Source organism: Culex quinquefasciatus, chromosome 1 (assembly GCF_015732765.1).
Source record: "Culex quinquefasciatus strain JHB chromosome 1, VPISU_Cqui_1.0_pri_paternal, whole genome shotgun sequence".
Classification (NCBI taxonomy): domain Eukaryota; kingdom Metazoa; phylum Arthropoda; class Insecta; order Diptera; family Culicidae; genus Culex; species Culex quinquefasciatus.
The window spans coordinates 63,079,106-63,091,516 of record NC_051861.1 but is presented as its reverse complement, the minus strand read 5'-3'; the positions used below and the strand labels follow the sequence as shown (position 1 = coordinate 63,091,516).

The 12,411-nt window shown below is 39.8% G+C and overlaps 1 protein-coding gene and 2 pseudogenes across 1 annotated transcript; all 3 read right to left on the bottom strand.

Annotated features, from left to right (window-relative positions):
- Positions 1 to 983: 983 nt before the first annotated feature.
- Positions 984 to 1,445, bottom strand: LOC119765156 (ral GTPase-activating protein subunit alpha-1-like). Its single transcript, XM_038248493.1, has 2 exons — positions 1,280 to 1,445; positions 984 to 1,221 (listed from the first exon to the last, which is right to left on the bottom strand). Exons 1-2 carry the CDS (start codon positions 1,429 to 1,431, stop codon positions 1,005 to 1,007), a joined length of 369 nt encoding a protein of 122 aa, XP_038104421.1. The 5' UTR covers positions 1,432 to 1,445; the 3' UTR covers positions 984 to 1,004.
- Positions 1,446 to 1,980: 535 nt separating this feature from the next.
- LOC119769992 lies at positions 1,981 to 2,754 on the bottom strand (annotated as a pseudogene).
- Positions 2,755 to 2,903: 149 nt separating this feature from the next.
- On the bottom strand, positions 2,904 to 3,505 carry LOC119769988 (annotated as a pseudogene).
- Between the last annotated feature and the right edge of the window lie 8,906 nt (positions 3,506 to 12,411).

Sequence of the window (12,411 nt, the reverse complement as noted above, 5' to 3'; positions counted from 1 at the left end):
GATCCATCATCCGACCCATCGTTGGTTAGGTAATCAAGAGACCTTTTCAACGAGTCCACATCATTGAAGATCTGGCAACCCTGTCTCGAGTTATGACCACTTAAGGTGAAGCCGTTGATCATTTTCGAAGAAAATTGATCATCACTATAAAATATTCTGTATTAAATTCAATTCAACGAATTTTAACACCAAAAGGAATCAGCATGTGCCGGTTGTTGCCTTCTTGAACCCACTGAAGGAATTTTTGATCTAAATCAATTGTGCTTCAAAATTTATATAATTTTGTGACACAGTCATTGACGTCCTAGTTGGCAATCATTGATTAATGATGATTTCCATAACTTTACAAGGAAAGAGATAATCGTTACCAAAAGGAATCAGCATGTGTAGGGCACTATTCTAAACAACTTGTTGAAGGAATTTTGTCAAAATATTGAAAGCGACGCAAAATTTATATCTTTGAACGAAAAATCATGACAATGATGGAAGTCTTCACGTTAAGTGATATTTACGTACTTTTTTGAAGCCGGTTCTCACTTAAATGCATGTAAACGATGTCCGGATCCATCATCCGACTCATCGTTGGTTAGGTAATAAAGAGACCTTTCCAACGAGTCCACATCGTTGAAGATCTGGCAACCCTGTCTCGAGATATGACCACTTAAGTGATATTTATGTACTTTTTTGAAGCCGGGTCTCACTTAAATGCATGTAAACGATGTCCGGATCCATCATCCGACTCATCGTTGGTTACACAGCAAAAATTCCGATGGTAAAATCGCATGCAAAAGCATGCACATCACCTTTGTGAAAAAAAGCACTTAAAATTACATCCATGAATGTACTCTTAAAATCGTGTAATATTACACAATGCCCATTTTGAGCTCAGGGATAGATATCGAATAGGTTCCTTTGGCTAGAAATGTCAATCCAAACATAAACAAACCATTTTTTTTATAAATTTGATTTATTGCAGTGACTTTTTTTGTTTGTTCCGGTGGCGATCAGAAATCAGCTGCAGCCAGCGGGCATTTCCGATTGTAGATCCTGCTGTGTTGCCACCACCACCAGCCGTGACCGTACTCTGCGACGAAATGGGACTGAAAATGGGCGCCGTAAAGATACGGTTCGAATCGTCTTCCGTGCGGAATGTCGAGTGTTTGTCCATGGACGGTGAGATCGGCAACAGGCGTTAGTTTTCGGTACAGAATCTCCACGTAGCTGCGAAAAGAAAGATCTTAAATTCTAGCTTTTTTCAACTTTAACTATGAATACTCACTACTTCTGGTACAGCGAGGGGGACGTCCGCTTGGCGCGACTCACGTTGATGGCCGAAATACGTACCAAGCTCGCCAAACCGGAACAACCCATGACGACTTCGTCCGACAGCGGGCCAAACCACGGAACGTCCGGCTTCTTGTTCACTGTCATCCGGGACAGGCTGCTCTTGCTCCGTCGGCAGAATGTCCTGCCGATAGTCACGGTTGTGTTCGCTCTCCATAATGTAGACCTCGTCGTTGCCGAGGTGCCGCGTCTTGTAAAGGATGGACTCCGGGGTGTCGGACGGTATGCAATGGTAGAAAACCTGTAGGAATGAAGTGGTGTAGTAACGCGCAGTTTGGCCACCACCCTACCGCGACAACCGCCCTAAACCCGTCGTGCGACTCCAACTCGACCTCCTAGCCTAGCGCCGATACGAACATCTCATAAGTGCATCTCAGGACGAATACCAGATGTACTGCAGCAGGTCGTCCTGCTGGTCCAAATCTGAGGAAGGGTCTTTCGCCACCGGCAGATGATGAACCGGCCTAAGAGTGTGTCGAAGGGGTGCGATTGCTAGTCCCACCGTGGACATCATGGGATTGATGGAAGCGACAGCCCCGGCAAAGATGCGGTTCGAACCGCCTCCCGTGCGGAATGTTGAGTTGTGTTTGTCCACGGACGGCGAACTTAACGACGAACTTTTCCAGCTGTGATTCGCACCTGTTAAATTACACGCAGTGGAAATGCGAGTCCTTGCACTGTGTCAACATCTCCTACTGCGCATCTTCCTCAATCTTGAGCAGCTCTTGGCCATACTTTTGCGCCAGCACCAACCTATTCTTGCGTCCGATTCTACGCGTCCCTATAGTAATCGATCGCGCCCTGCGGCGGCACATCCTCCTCGGAATCGAAACGCCCTTATCGAACCACTTGCGGGGATTCACCACCGTTGCGCTCGATGGTCGCAATGACCATTTCCATCGTGTGCTGGATTACGATGTTGAGCTAAGCTCGGAATTCATCCGCTCCCTCGTCCGTCAGTTAGACGCCGTAGTGCAGCTAGTTCGGCCGAATCTGGAACATGCCCGAGTTGCAGATCGTGGTCAAATCAATCGGGCCGTGCGCGGCGCTCAGTTTCTGCAGCTGGTGCAACTAATCGATCGATATTTTCGCTTCAGATGGTGGCCTTTGTAGTACGGTTCGTAGCCAAATCGTAGCTAAAACTGAGTATTTCCGCTAGCCCAACCGCGTGTAGTTCTAACGTTGGCCGGAACTTATTTCCCGTACCGTGCTTGTCTCCGCCGTGTTGTACTTGGCACGCTCACCAAATGGTTTGCTTCGATTAGTGATATGCTCTCGATCAGAATGTCACCACCAGAATGGCCACTCAGCAGAAGAACCTGTAGCGAAAAATCAAGCATTAGCAAAATGTCAATCCTTTCCACAAGTCAGCTTACCTGTGGCCGGAGCCACCTGCACGGCACCCGCCATGCAGATCCGCTGGGGTATCAGTCGATGAACTGTCACATTTGATCATTTGGTTGTCCGGCTTACAGCAAGCGTGGGTGTTCTCAACGACGAAGAGTTGCTCTTGGTGACATTCTCGGTGGATTCTCGGGCACGGCCCAAAGTTGATCTGGAACCCGATCAAATCGACTTGTAGGGGGGGGATGAGACAGTGTTCAAGGACATGATGATGATGAAGGAGGTGTTCGGGGATCGGTCAGATCAACGTTTACAACAACGGTCGAGACTTGTGAGCCGGGTGAACGGCAAACTCCAGCTTGAACCTCTAGCCGTACTCGACAAACATACGATCAATAATCAGCGGGGTGATTCCAGATTCGGTGCCACCGAGGATCGGGTGGAAGATCATGGAGCCTTGCTGGTGCACTGGTTGGTTAGCAAGCAGATGTGGTCCAGCACAACGTCGACGATCTCCTTGCCGATAGTGTAGTGGCCACGGTCGTAGTTGTCTGCGGCATCTTCCTTGCCGGTGATCAGCTGCTCCGGCTGTGACAGCTGGTGGTGCGTTCCGATGCAGACTTCGTCCACCACGGGCTGTTCCAGATCGACGAACTAGAAACGCGACTGCCAACTGTTGGATTGTCTGCCAGGTTGGTTCTTGGCGGATGATCTGCAAGTAATAATGAGTATTTTAAGAGCTGTTCGATAAATTAGTGGAAAACACTTACATGTACGTACAGATGTTTTGCTCCCGCTTGTACGTTTTCATCCACATATTAGCTGGCTTTTCGTTCCTCGAGGGTGAAATGACCTATTCCCTGCTCTGTCCCCCTTCAACGCTGACATCACCTGAAGATGACCAAAACTGGATGCCTTTGTCGTCGGAAATGCTGTTGGATTTGGAATCAAATTAATTTTCGTTGTGTTTCTCTCGTTGAGTGGAGCCATTATCTGCTGACATCGCTTCAAAAAATGAATTCGAGCGTCGAATGTCGTGTTGCACAAACTAACCCGGGTAACTTCCGCCACCGCCAGGGAACTTCCTCGATCGTAATCAACTGTTCAAGGGGCTTGGATTACCTGTTTGCTTGATGCTGAAAAGAAACGAAATTGTTACTGAAGTCAAACTAAGTATGCAGCCTACGTTAACAGAGCCTCCCTTCGTATTATTTTCGGAAATGTTCCGGTTCCGGTGAAACTCTAAGTTTTGTACCAAGTTCGATACAGTAGCAGCTTTCGGTCAGCTTCAACTCCATCAGAACTTTTTTCACCTTATACTTACACTTTCTTAGCACCCTGAGCGGCTGCATTTAGCCACAGAACAATCTGAATGTTGCCGCCAGGCTCTTCAATTCGAAAATCTTAGCACTTTGTTTTGATTTGATTGCGGTTGAGAGTGACTTTTGACAACTCAACAGTAGACATGACGCGAATGCGATATTCAATAAAAATATTGTTGATATTACACAATTTGGGTGTAAGAGATGTTAGGCAAAAATGCAAAGTGGCGTTCTGTAAAAAATGTGTAATATTACATAAAAATTGTTACACAAAGCAATTTTACACGCAGTCGTTTTACCACTTTTTTTGCTGTGTAGGTAATAAAGAGACCTTTTCAACGAGTCCATATCATTGATGATCTGGCAACCCTGTCTCGAGTTATGACCACTTAAGTGATATTTATGTTCTTTTTTGAAGCCGGATCTCATTTATATGCATGTAAACGATGTCCGGATCCATCATCCGACTCATCGTTGATTAGGTAATCAAAAAAAACTTTCCAACGAGTCCACAACATTGAAGATCTGGCAACCCTGTCTCGAGTTATGACCACTTAAGTGATATTTATGTACTTTTTTGAAGCCGGATCTCACTTAAATGCATGTAAACGATGTCCGGATCCATCATCCGACCCATCGTTGGTTAGGTAATCAAGAGACCTTTTCAACGAGTCCACATCATTGAAGATCTGGCAACCCTGTCTCGAGTTATGACCACTTAAGTGATATTTATGTACTTTTTTGAAGCCGGATCTCATTTATATGCATGTAAACGATGTCCGGATCCATCATCCGACCCATCGTTGGTTAGGTAATCAAAAAACCTTTCCAACGAGTCCACAACATTGAAGATCTGGCAACCCTGTCTCGAGATATGACCACTTAAGTGATATTTATGTACTTTTTTGAAGCCGGTTCTCACTTAAATGCATGTAAACGATGTCCGGATCCATCATCCGACTCATCGTTGGTTAGGTAATCGAAAATCCTTTCTAACGAGTCCACAAAATTGATGTGAGATCTGCGATTCCTTTCCGTAGGGTCGTAAGAATTTTCGCGTCCGCCGTCGGTGTGTTTTTCGTTTTTCTCGCGTGCGTATGTGTGTGTGTGAAGGTGCGGCTGGCTCAGGCTGTCCCGATGACAGTTGGGCCAGTCAGATCTGCGATTCCTTTCCGTAGGGTCGTAAGAATTTTCGCGTCCGCCGTCGGTGTGTGTTTTTCGTTTTTTTCGCATGCGTGTGTGCGTGTGAAGGTGCGGCTGGCTTTGGCTGTCCCGATGACAGCTAGCCAGTTCGATTTGGCCCTATCAAAACCCTATCATACCATTTCAGCTCGATACACATCGAAACTCGTCGTTCGCACCGTTAATCAGTACCTCACTAAACATCAATCATTTAAAACTCGTAAAATCATCTCAAGTTAAAAGTGACATTGTTTAATCCTTCATTCTTTAATTACAAATGATTTTGGTTCTATCTTTCCACAGCCGGCTGTCTAAGACTAAACCATTTCATTTAAAATTTAACAACCGATAAACGGGAAATGTCTCATCCGCAGCATCCGATTGCTTGCCTTGAGAATAATATATAATACCTTTCAACAAACACTATGATTTTGGGTCGCATCATCATCTTCTATGATGAATCCTGACCAAATACCCTTCCCTACTAACAAATTTTTAGGTTCCTGGCGCTCGTGGGGTGAGAGTAAATCAGCTGCCCTAGTAGCAACCTGCGCTAACTAACATTCCCGTCCCTTAAAATCGAGGTCTACAAACTGACATGGCGGGCGCCGTTGGTGGCCAATGACTGTTACCTATTCGCAACTGATCTAGCTTTAGCAATCATGGTGTTTTATCTTTTCAGCGCATTCATACATGCTGTTAATAAGGAAAACACCACTAGATCGTCGAAGCCTATAATCAGTAGTGCTGAAAGGATATTACGGTTCTGTTCAGCAACGGAGGGGCAACCATGGGTGATCTCTCATGCTCATGCTCATGCTCATGCTCATGCTCTAACGAGTCCACAAAATTGATGATCTGGCAACCCTGTCTCGTGTTCTGACCACTTAAGTTATATCTGGGTACTTATTTTTCTGGACCTAAAAAAATAGCTGAAATATGTGTCCAAACCACTCATATTACCCATTGTTGGTAAAAAGTGAGGAAGGCATCAACCACATAGGTGGATTAAGTTAGTTTTTCTTACTACCATCGCAGAGGTCTGTCAGGCTCCAACACAGAGGAGACTTTTTTCTGACTACCATCGCAGAGGTCTGTCAGGCTCCAACACAGAGGAGACTTTTTTCTGACTACCATCGCAGAGGTCTGTCAGGCTCCAACACAGAGGGGACTTTTTTCTGACTACCATTGCAGAGGTCTGTCAGGCTCCAACAGGCCCGTATCCAGGATTCTTCAATGGGGGGTGTTTTCCCCCATAAGGCGTTAGGGGTGTAAGTGTGTTATAGGAAGGGCGTATACAGTCAACAAATGCGTACCAAACAAAAACGTGAAATTTGCTTTATATATTGTAGCAGTAATGCTAAAAAAATATCTAAACATCAATAAGTTCATGAATATATTGTTATTCTTGCATATATTATTGATGTGATATATGTGATAGAAAATATTGAAATAACGTTATTGAATCCTTGATAGTTTAGATTTAGAGATCTAACTGTTTTAGAACAGTTAGAAAACTGTTCAACTTTTATAGTGCATTGCACCATGAAAGTGAACAGTTTTATTCCTGGTTCCCGTTGGCATGAACTCTGTTCACGATTACGCGAACTCATTTGTTTGAGTGCATACAATTGCTTACGAGGCCATTTCACGAAGCGGAACACCACTCGAAATAGACTTTTTCTGAACATGCCTGAAATTTAGCGGAGCTGTTTATCCTATCGAAACATGCAAAATCCCTACTTTTTGGCACCGCCCCAAAGTTTTACGATTTTCATCTATTTTTTATATTAAATTAATTAGTTTTCAAATGGCCATGTCTTGGATACAAAAAGCAAAAATCGACTGCTTTTTTAAGAAACGCTGAATTCATCAAATTTTTATTCGAATCAAACTTTACTTGTTAGGGCAAGTTGATCATCCCTGCATCATTTATTCTAATTGCTCAAAATGCTGCCATGTTTGATTTTAATCAAAATCATGACGCTGAATTGAATCAGCGTCAAGTTTCTTTTAAAAATTGCAGTCGAATATTGCTCTACCAATTTTTTTTCCAAAATACTGGCGAAAATCGCAAAACTTTGTGGCAATGTCAAAAAATAGAAGATTTTTGCATGTTTCGATATGATAAACAGTTTCGCCAAATTTCAGCAGGATCAGAAAAAGAAGATTTCGAATTTGTAGGGGGAGAGGGGGTAATATGCACCCCCGGGGCAAAATGCACCCCCTGCTTTTCTCGGTATTTGGAAGAATTTTCCGGAGAAAAATCTTAGAAATTGGAAGCTTAACATTGCTAAACCATGCTGGAAAAATTTGAGCATCGCAGTATAAAAACAGCTCAAGTTATTTGCAAAACTTTAAAATGTTGTGTTTTCATCTAATTTTCTTTGCACTTTCATTATGATTTTTGGACAATATAAAAAGCATTTATTTATATTGTAAGTGTTGAGGTAAATAGTTTTTGCCATAATCTTCATTATTCTGTAGATAGATGAGTCCAAAAACATCAAAAAATGCATTTTTAATTAAATTTTCTGCAAAAAGCGTGGTCGGGGTAAAATGCACCGCTGTGAAGCTCCTTAGTAAAAACAGCGGTGACATCTAGTGGTGACTAGTGAAAACTGATTTTACCCGGTGCATTTTGCCCCATGTTGTGGTGCATTTTGCCCCGTTGTTGTAGTGCATTTTGCCCCAATGTTGCGGTGCATATTGCCCCGCATGGTTGTTTGAAATGAATCAAAAATGATTTTAGAAATTTGATATTTTCGAACAATTTTGAGGTTTTTTAAGACTTTTTTCACATGGATGACGAAGAATAATAGTTGTTTTAGAACATCAAACAAAATTCTTCCACAGTAATGCTGTAATGGTTGAGAAATCACAGTTTTCCCTTAGGGGGTGCATATTACCCCCTCTCCCCCTACTTTTTTGTTTCCAGTTGGGGAGAAATGACTCTATATAAAAAAACACTTTGGCGTACATAGTCAAAGTTGGATTTGGATCTGGCCGATAACGTTCTAAGTATTTTACTAACAAAATCCAGGAGGGCCTATCCAGTTAGTCAAAGGCTTTATAATAAAAATAGCTGGCCGTTTTAGTGCGATTTCGATTTTTCAAGATTTTTATGAGGGCGTATTAAGCTAAACTTTAGTTTTTTTCAAGGCGTCAACGATCAAAGTTTTTTTTTAATAATTTTTATGAAGGCGTATTAAGCGAGAGTTAAGTTTTTTTTTTCAAGGCGTCAGCGATCTAAGCTTTTTTTTATATTTTCTTGAGGGCGTATTTAGTGACAGTTGATTTTGTTTCAAGCCGTCAACGATCAAAGTTTTTTTTTTTGTTTTAAATAATTTATTGAGGGCGAATTTAGTAAAAGTTTTTTTTCAAGGCGTCAACGATCAATTTTTTAAAAATAATTTTAATGAATGCGTATTAAGCGAGAGTTTAGTTTTTTTTTTTCAAGGCGTCAGCGATCAAAGTTTTTTTTTATATTTTCTTGAGGGCGTATTTAGTGACAGTTGATTTTTTTTCCAGCCGTCAACGATCAAAGTTTTTTTTTATATTTTCTCAAGGGCGTATTTAGTGAAAGTTTTTTTTTTCAAGGCGTCAACGATCAAAGTTTTTTTTTTAATTATTTTAATGAAGGCGTATTAAGCGAGAGTTTAGTTTTTTTCAAGGCGTCAACGATCAAAGCTTTTTTTATATTTTCTTGAGGGCGTATTTAGTGACAGTTGATTTTTTCTTCAAGGCGTCAGCGATCAAAGTTTTTTTTTTTATTTTCTTGAGGGCGTATTTAGTGACAGTTGAATTTATTTCCAGTCGTCAACAATCAAAGTTTTTTTTAAATATTTTCTTGAGGGCGTATTCAGTGGAAGTTTTTTTTTCAAGCCGTCAACGATCAAAGTTTTTTTAATAATTTCTTGAGGGCGTATTAGTGAAAGTTTTTTTTTCAAGGCGCCAACGATCAAAGTTTTTTTTAAATAATTTTTATGCAGGCGTATTAAGCGAGCGAGCGAGTCTTTTTCAGGGGGGTAGTATTTTTTGAGAAATAGCAAGAAAACTGTCATATACATATGAAAGTGTGGAACATCCCCGTTCATTTGCGGGGCGAACGAAAATCTTTGGTCGGGAAAAATCAAAGTTATCCTCATTTGAAGTTTTTGAACTGTTTTCCTATGGGGCCAAATTTCGTCTATTTCAATTTAGTATTGTTATAAGTCTACATGGGCATGATTTATGGTTCAGATCATATGATTTCTTATGGGAAATGATGCAAGGAACATTTTTCCTGAAGCACACAAAGTGATTGAAAATAAGGGAAAAAAGTTATAAAGGTTTTATTGAAAATTTGGGAGATTTTCTAATAAAATTGCACACCCCTTTCCCAAAAACCACAATGTTTTTGATATTCAGATCATTATTTCGATGAATTCTTTTTTGAGAAATGTTTCTGGGCCCATTGAGTATTTCAATCACTACAGAAAAGTGTAATTGGTTGGGTTTATGCTCAACTCTAAGCCACTTTTATGAATTTTGGATTTCACCGAATCAACATATTTTTGTGTGTTTTGGTTATAAAATGTACCGTTTACATTAAATTTTCACTTTTTTTTGTGAGTATATGGTCGACATGATATGTTTTGTATCTAATTGAGACATGCAGTGTAAATACAATCACAGAGTTTCTATTTCTATGCCTTTTGTTAATTTGTATTTCCATTTGGGCTATATTATTTGTATTGAAACTACAGAGTTGAACTTGCAATTATTGGTAATAACATAAATATTGCGTAAAAATCATTAAAAAGTTTAAATGTATGTAAATTTATTAATTTAATCTCAAATAATTGAGCTTAACATACTAAACAAGTCTGGCATCCAAATTTGAAACAACGAACAATACAACAATTAAATTGTTTTGCTAAAAAACACAAATAATTGATCACAGTGGCAGTGCGTGGCCGAATGGTTACGCTGTCCGTTTTGTAAGCGGATGATCCTGGGTTCGATTCCCATCTGCTCCAACCTTCCATCGGATGAGGAAGTAAAATGTCGGTCCCGGCCTTGGTTGTTGTTAGGCCGTTAAGTTATTCCAGGTGTAGGAGTTGTCTCCATGCCATAAGTACAAACAACACACCAAACCAAACCTACTCCGGTGGAATCGCTGGCGGCGGTTGGACTCGCAATCCAAAGGTCGTCAGTTCAAACACTGGAGTGGAAGGTTCCTTGGAGTAGAAAGAGGTTTGGGTGCTCTCCCCATTCAAGCCTTCGGACTCCTAGGTTCGAGCAGAAACTTGCAATAGAGACCACAAAAGACCTGGGGTCGTTAATGTGGATGGTTTGATTTGATTTTGATTTACAATATCATCACCTGACCTCAAAATAAGTACGAGATCTCTTGTGAGGTTTAATAAGACTAATACAAATGTGAAAATCTAATGGAAACGGTACATTTTATAACAAAAACAAACAAATCGGTTGAAATCCAAAATTCATAAAAGTGGCTTACAGTTGAGCATAAACCCAACCAATTACACTTTTCTGTAGTGATTGAAATACTCAATGGGCCCAGAAACATTTCTCAAAAAAGAATTCATCGAAATAATGATCTGAATATCAAAAACATTGTGGTTTTTGGGAAAGGGGTGTGCAATTTTATTAGAAAATCTCCCAAATTTTCAATAAAACCTTTATAACTTTTTTCCCTTATTTTCAATCACTTTGTGTGCTTCAGGAAAAATGTTCCTTGCATCATTTCCCATAAGAAATCATATGATCTGAACCATAAATCATGCCCATGTAGACTTATAACAATACTAAATTGAAATAGACGAAATTTGGCCCCATAGGAAAACAGTTCAAAAACTTCAAATGAGGATAACTTTGATTTTTCCCGACCAAAGATTTTCGTTCGCCCCGCAAATGAACGGGGATGTTCCACACTTTCATATGTATATGACAGTTTTCTTGCTATTTCTCAAAAAATACTACCCCCCTGAAAAAGACGCCGTGGCGTATTTAGTGACAGTTGATTTTTTTTCAAGCCGTCAACGATCAAAAATTTGTTTTAAATAATTTATTGAGGGCGTATTTAATGAAAAAAACATTTTCAAGGCGTCAACGATCAAAGTTTTTTTTAATAATTTATTCAGGGCCAATTTAGTGAAACTTTTTTTTTCAAGGCGTCAACGATCAAAGTTTTTTTTTTAAATTTATGAAGGCGTATTAAGCGAGAGTTTAGTTTTTTTCAAGGCGTCAGCGATCAAAGTTTTTTATATTTTCTTGATGGCGTATTTAGTGACAGTTGATTTTTTGTCAAGCCGTCAGCGATCAAAGGTTTTTTTTATATTTTCTTGAGGGCGTATTTAGTGACAGTTGAATTTTTTTCAAGTCGCCAACGATCAAAGTTTTTTTTTTAATAATTTATTGAGGGCGTATTTAGCGAAAAAAAAAATTTCAAGGCGTCAACGATCAAAGTTTTTTTTTAAATAATTTATTGAGCGCAAATTTAGTGAATGTTTTTTTTCAAGGCGTCAACGCTCAAAGTTTTTTTTAAATAATTTTCATGAAGGCGTATTAAGCGAGTGTTTAGTTGTTTTTTTTTTCAAGGCGTCAGCGATCAAAGTTTTTTTTTATATTTTCTTGAGGGCGTATTTAGTGGAAGTTTTTTTGCAAGGCGTCAACGATCAAAGTTTTTTTTAATATTTTCTTGAGGGCGTATTTAGTGGAAGTTTTTTTGCAAGGCGCCAACGATCAAAGTTTTTTTTTAAATTTCTTGAGGGCGTATTTAGTGACAGTTGATTTTTTTTTTCAGGCCGTCAACGATCAAAGTTTTTTTTATATTTTCTTAAGTGCGTATTTAGTGAAAGTTTTTTTTTCAAGGCGTCAACGATCAAAGTTTTTTTTTTTAAATTATTTTAATGAAGGCGTATTAAGCGAGAGTTTAGTTTTTTTCAAGGCGTCAACGATCAAAGCTTTTTTTATATTTTCTTGAGGGCGTATTTAGTGACAGTTGATTTTTTTTCAGGCCGTCAACGATCAAAGTTTTTTTTAAATATTTTCTTGAGGGCGTATTTAATGGAAGTTTTTTTGCAAGGCGTCAACGATCAAAGTTTTTTTTAATAACTTCTTGAGGGCGTATTTAGTTAAAGTTTTTTTTAAGGCGTCAACGATCAAAGTTTTTTTGAAATTATTTTTATGAAGGCGTATTAAGTGAGACTTT

Coding starts and splice junctions, on each gene's coding strand:
- LOC119765156 (XM_038248493.1), bottom strand. CDS start 1,431: ATGACAGTGAACAAGAAGCCGGACGTTCCGTGGTTTGGCCCGCTGTCG. Junction 1,222..1,279: donor CCCTCGCTGTACCAGAAGTA/GTGAGTATTCAT, acceptor TTCTTTTCGCAG/CTACGTGGAGATTCTGTACC.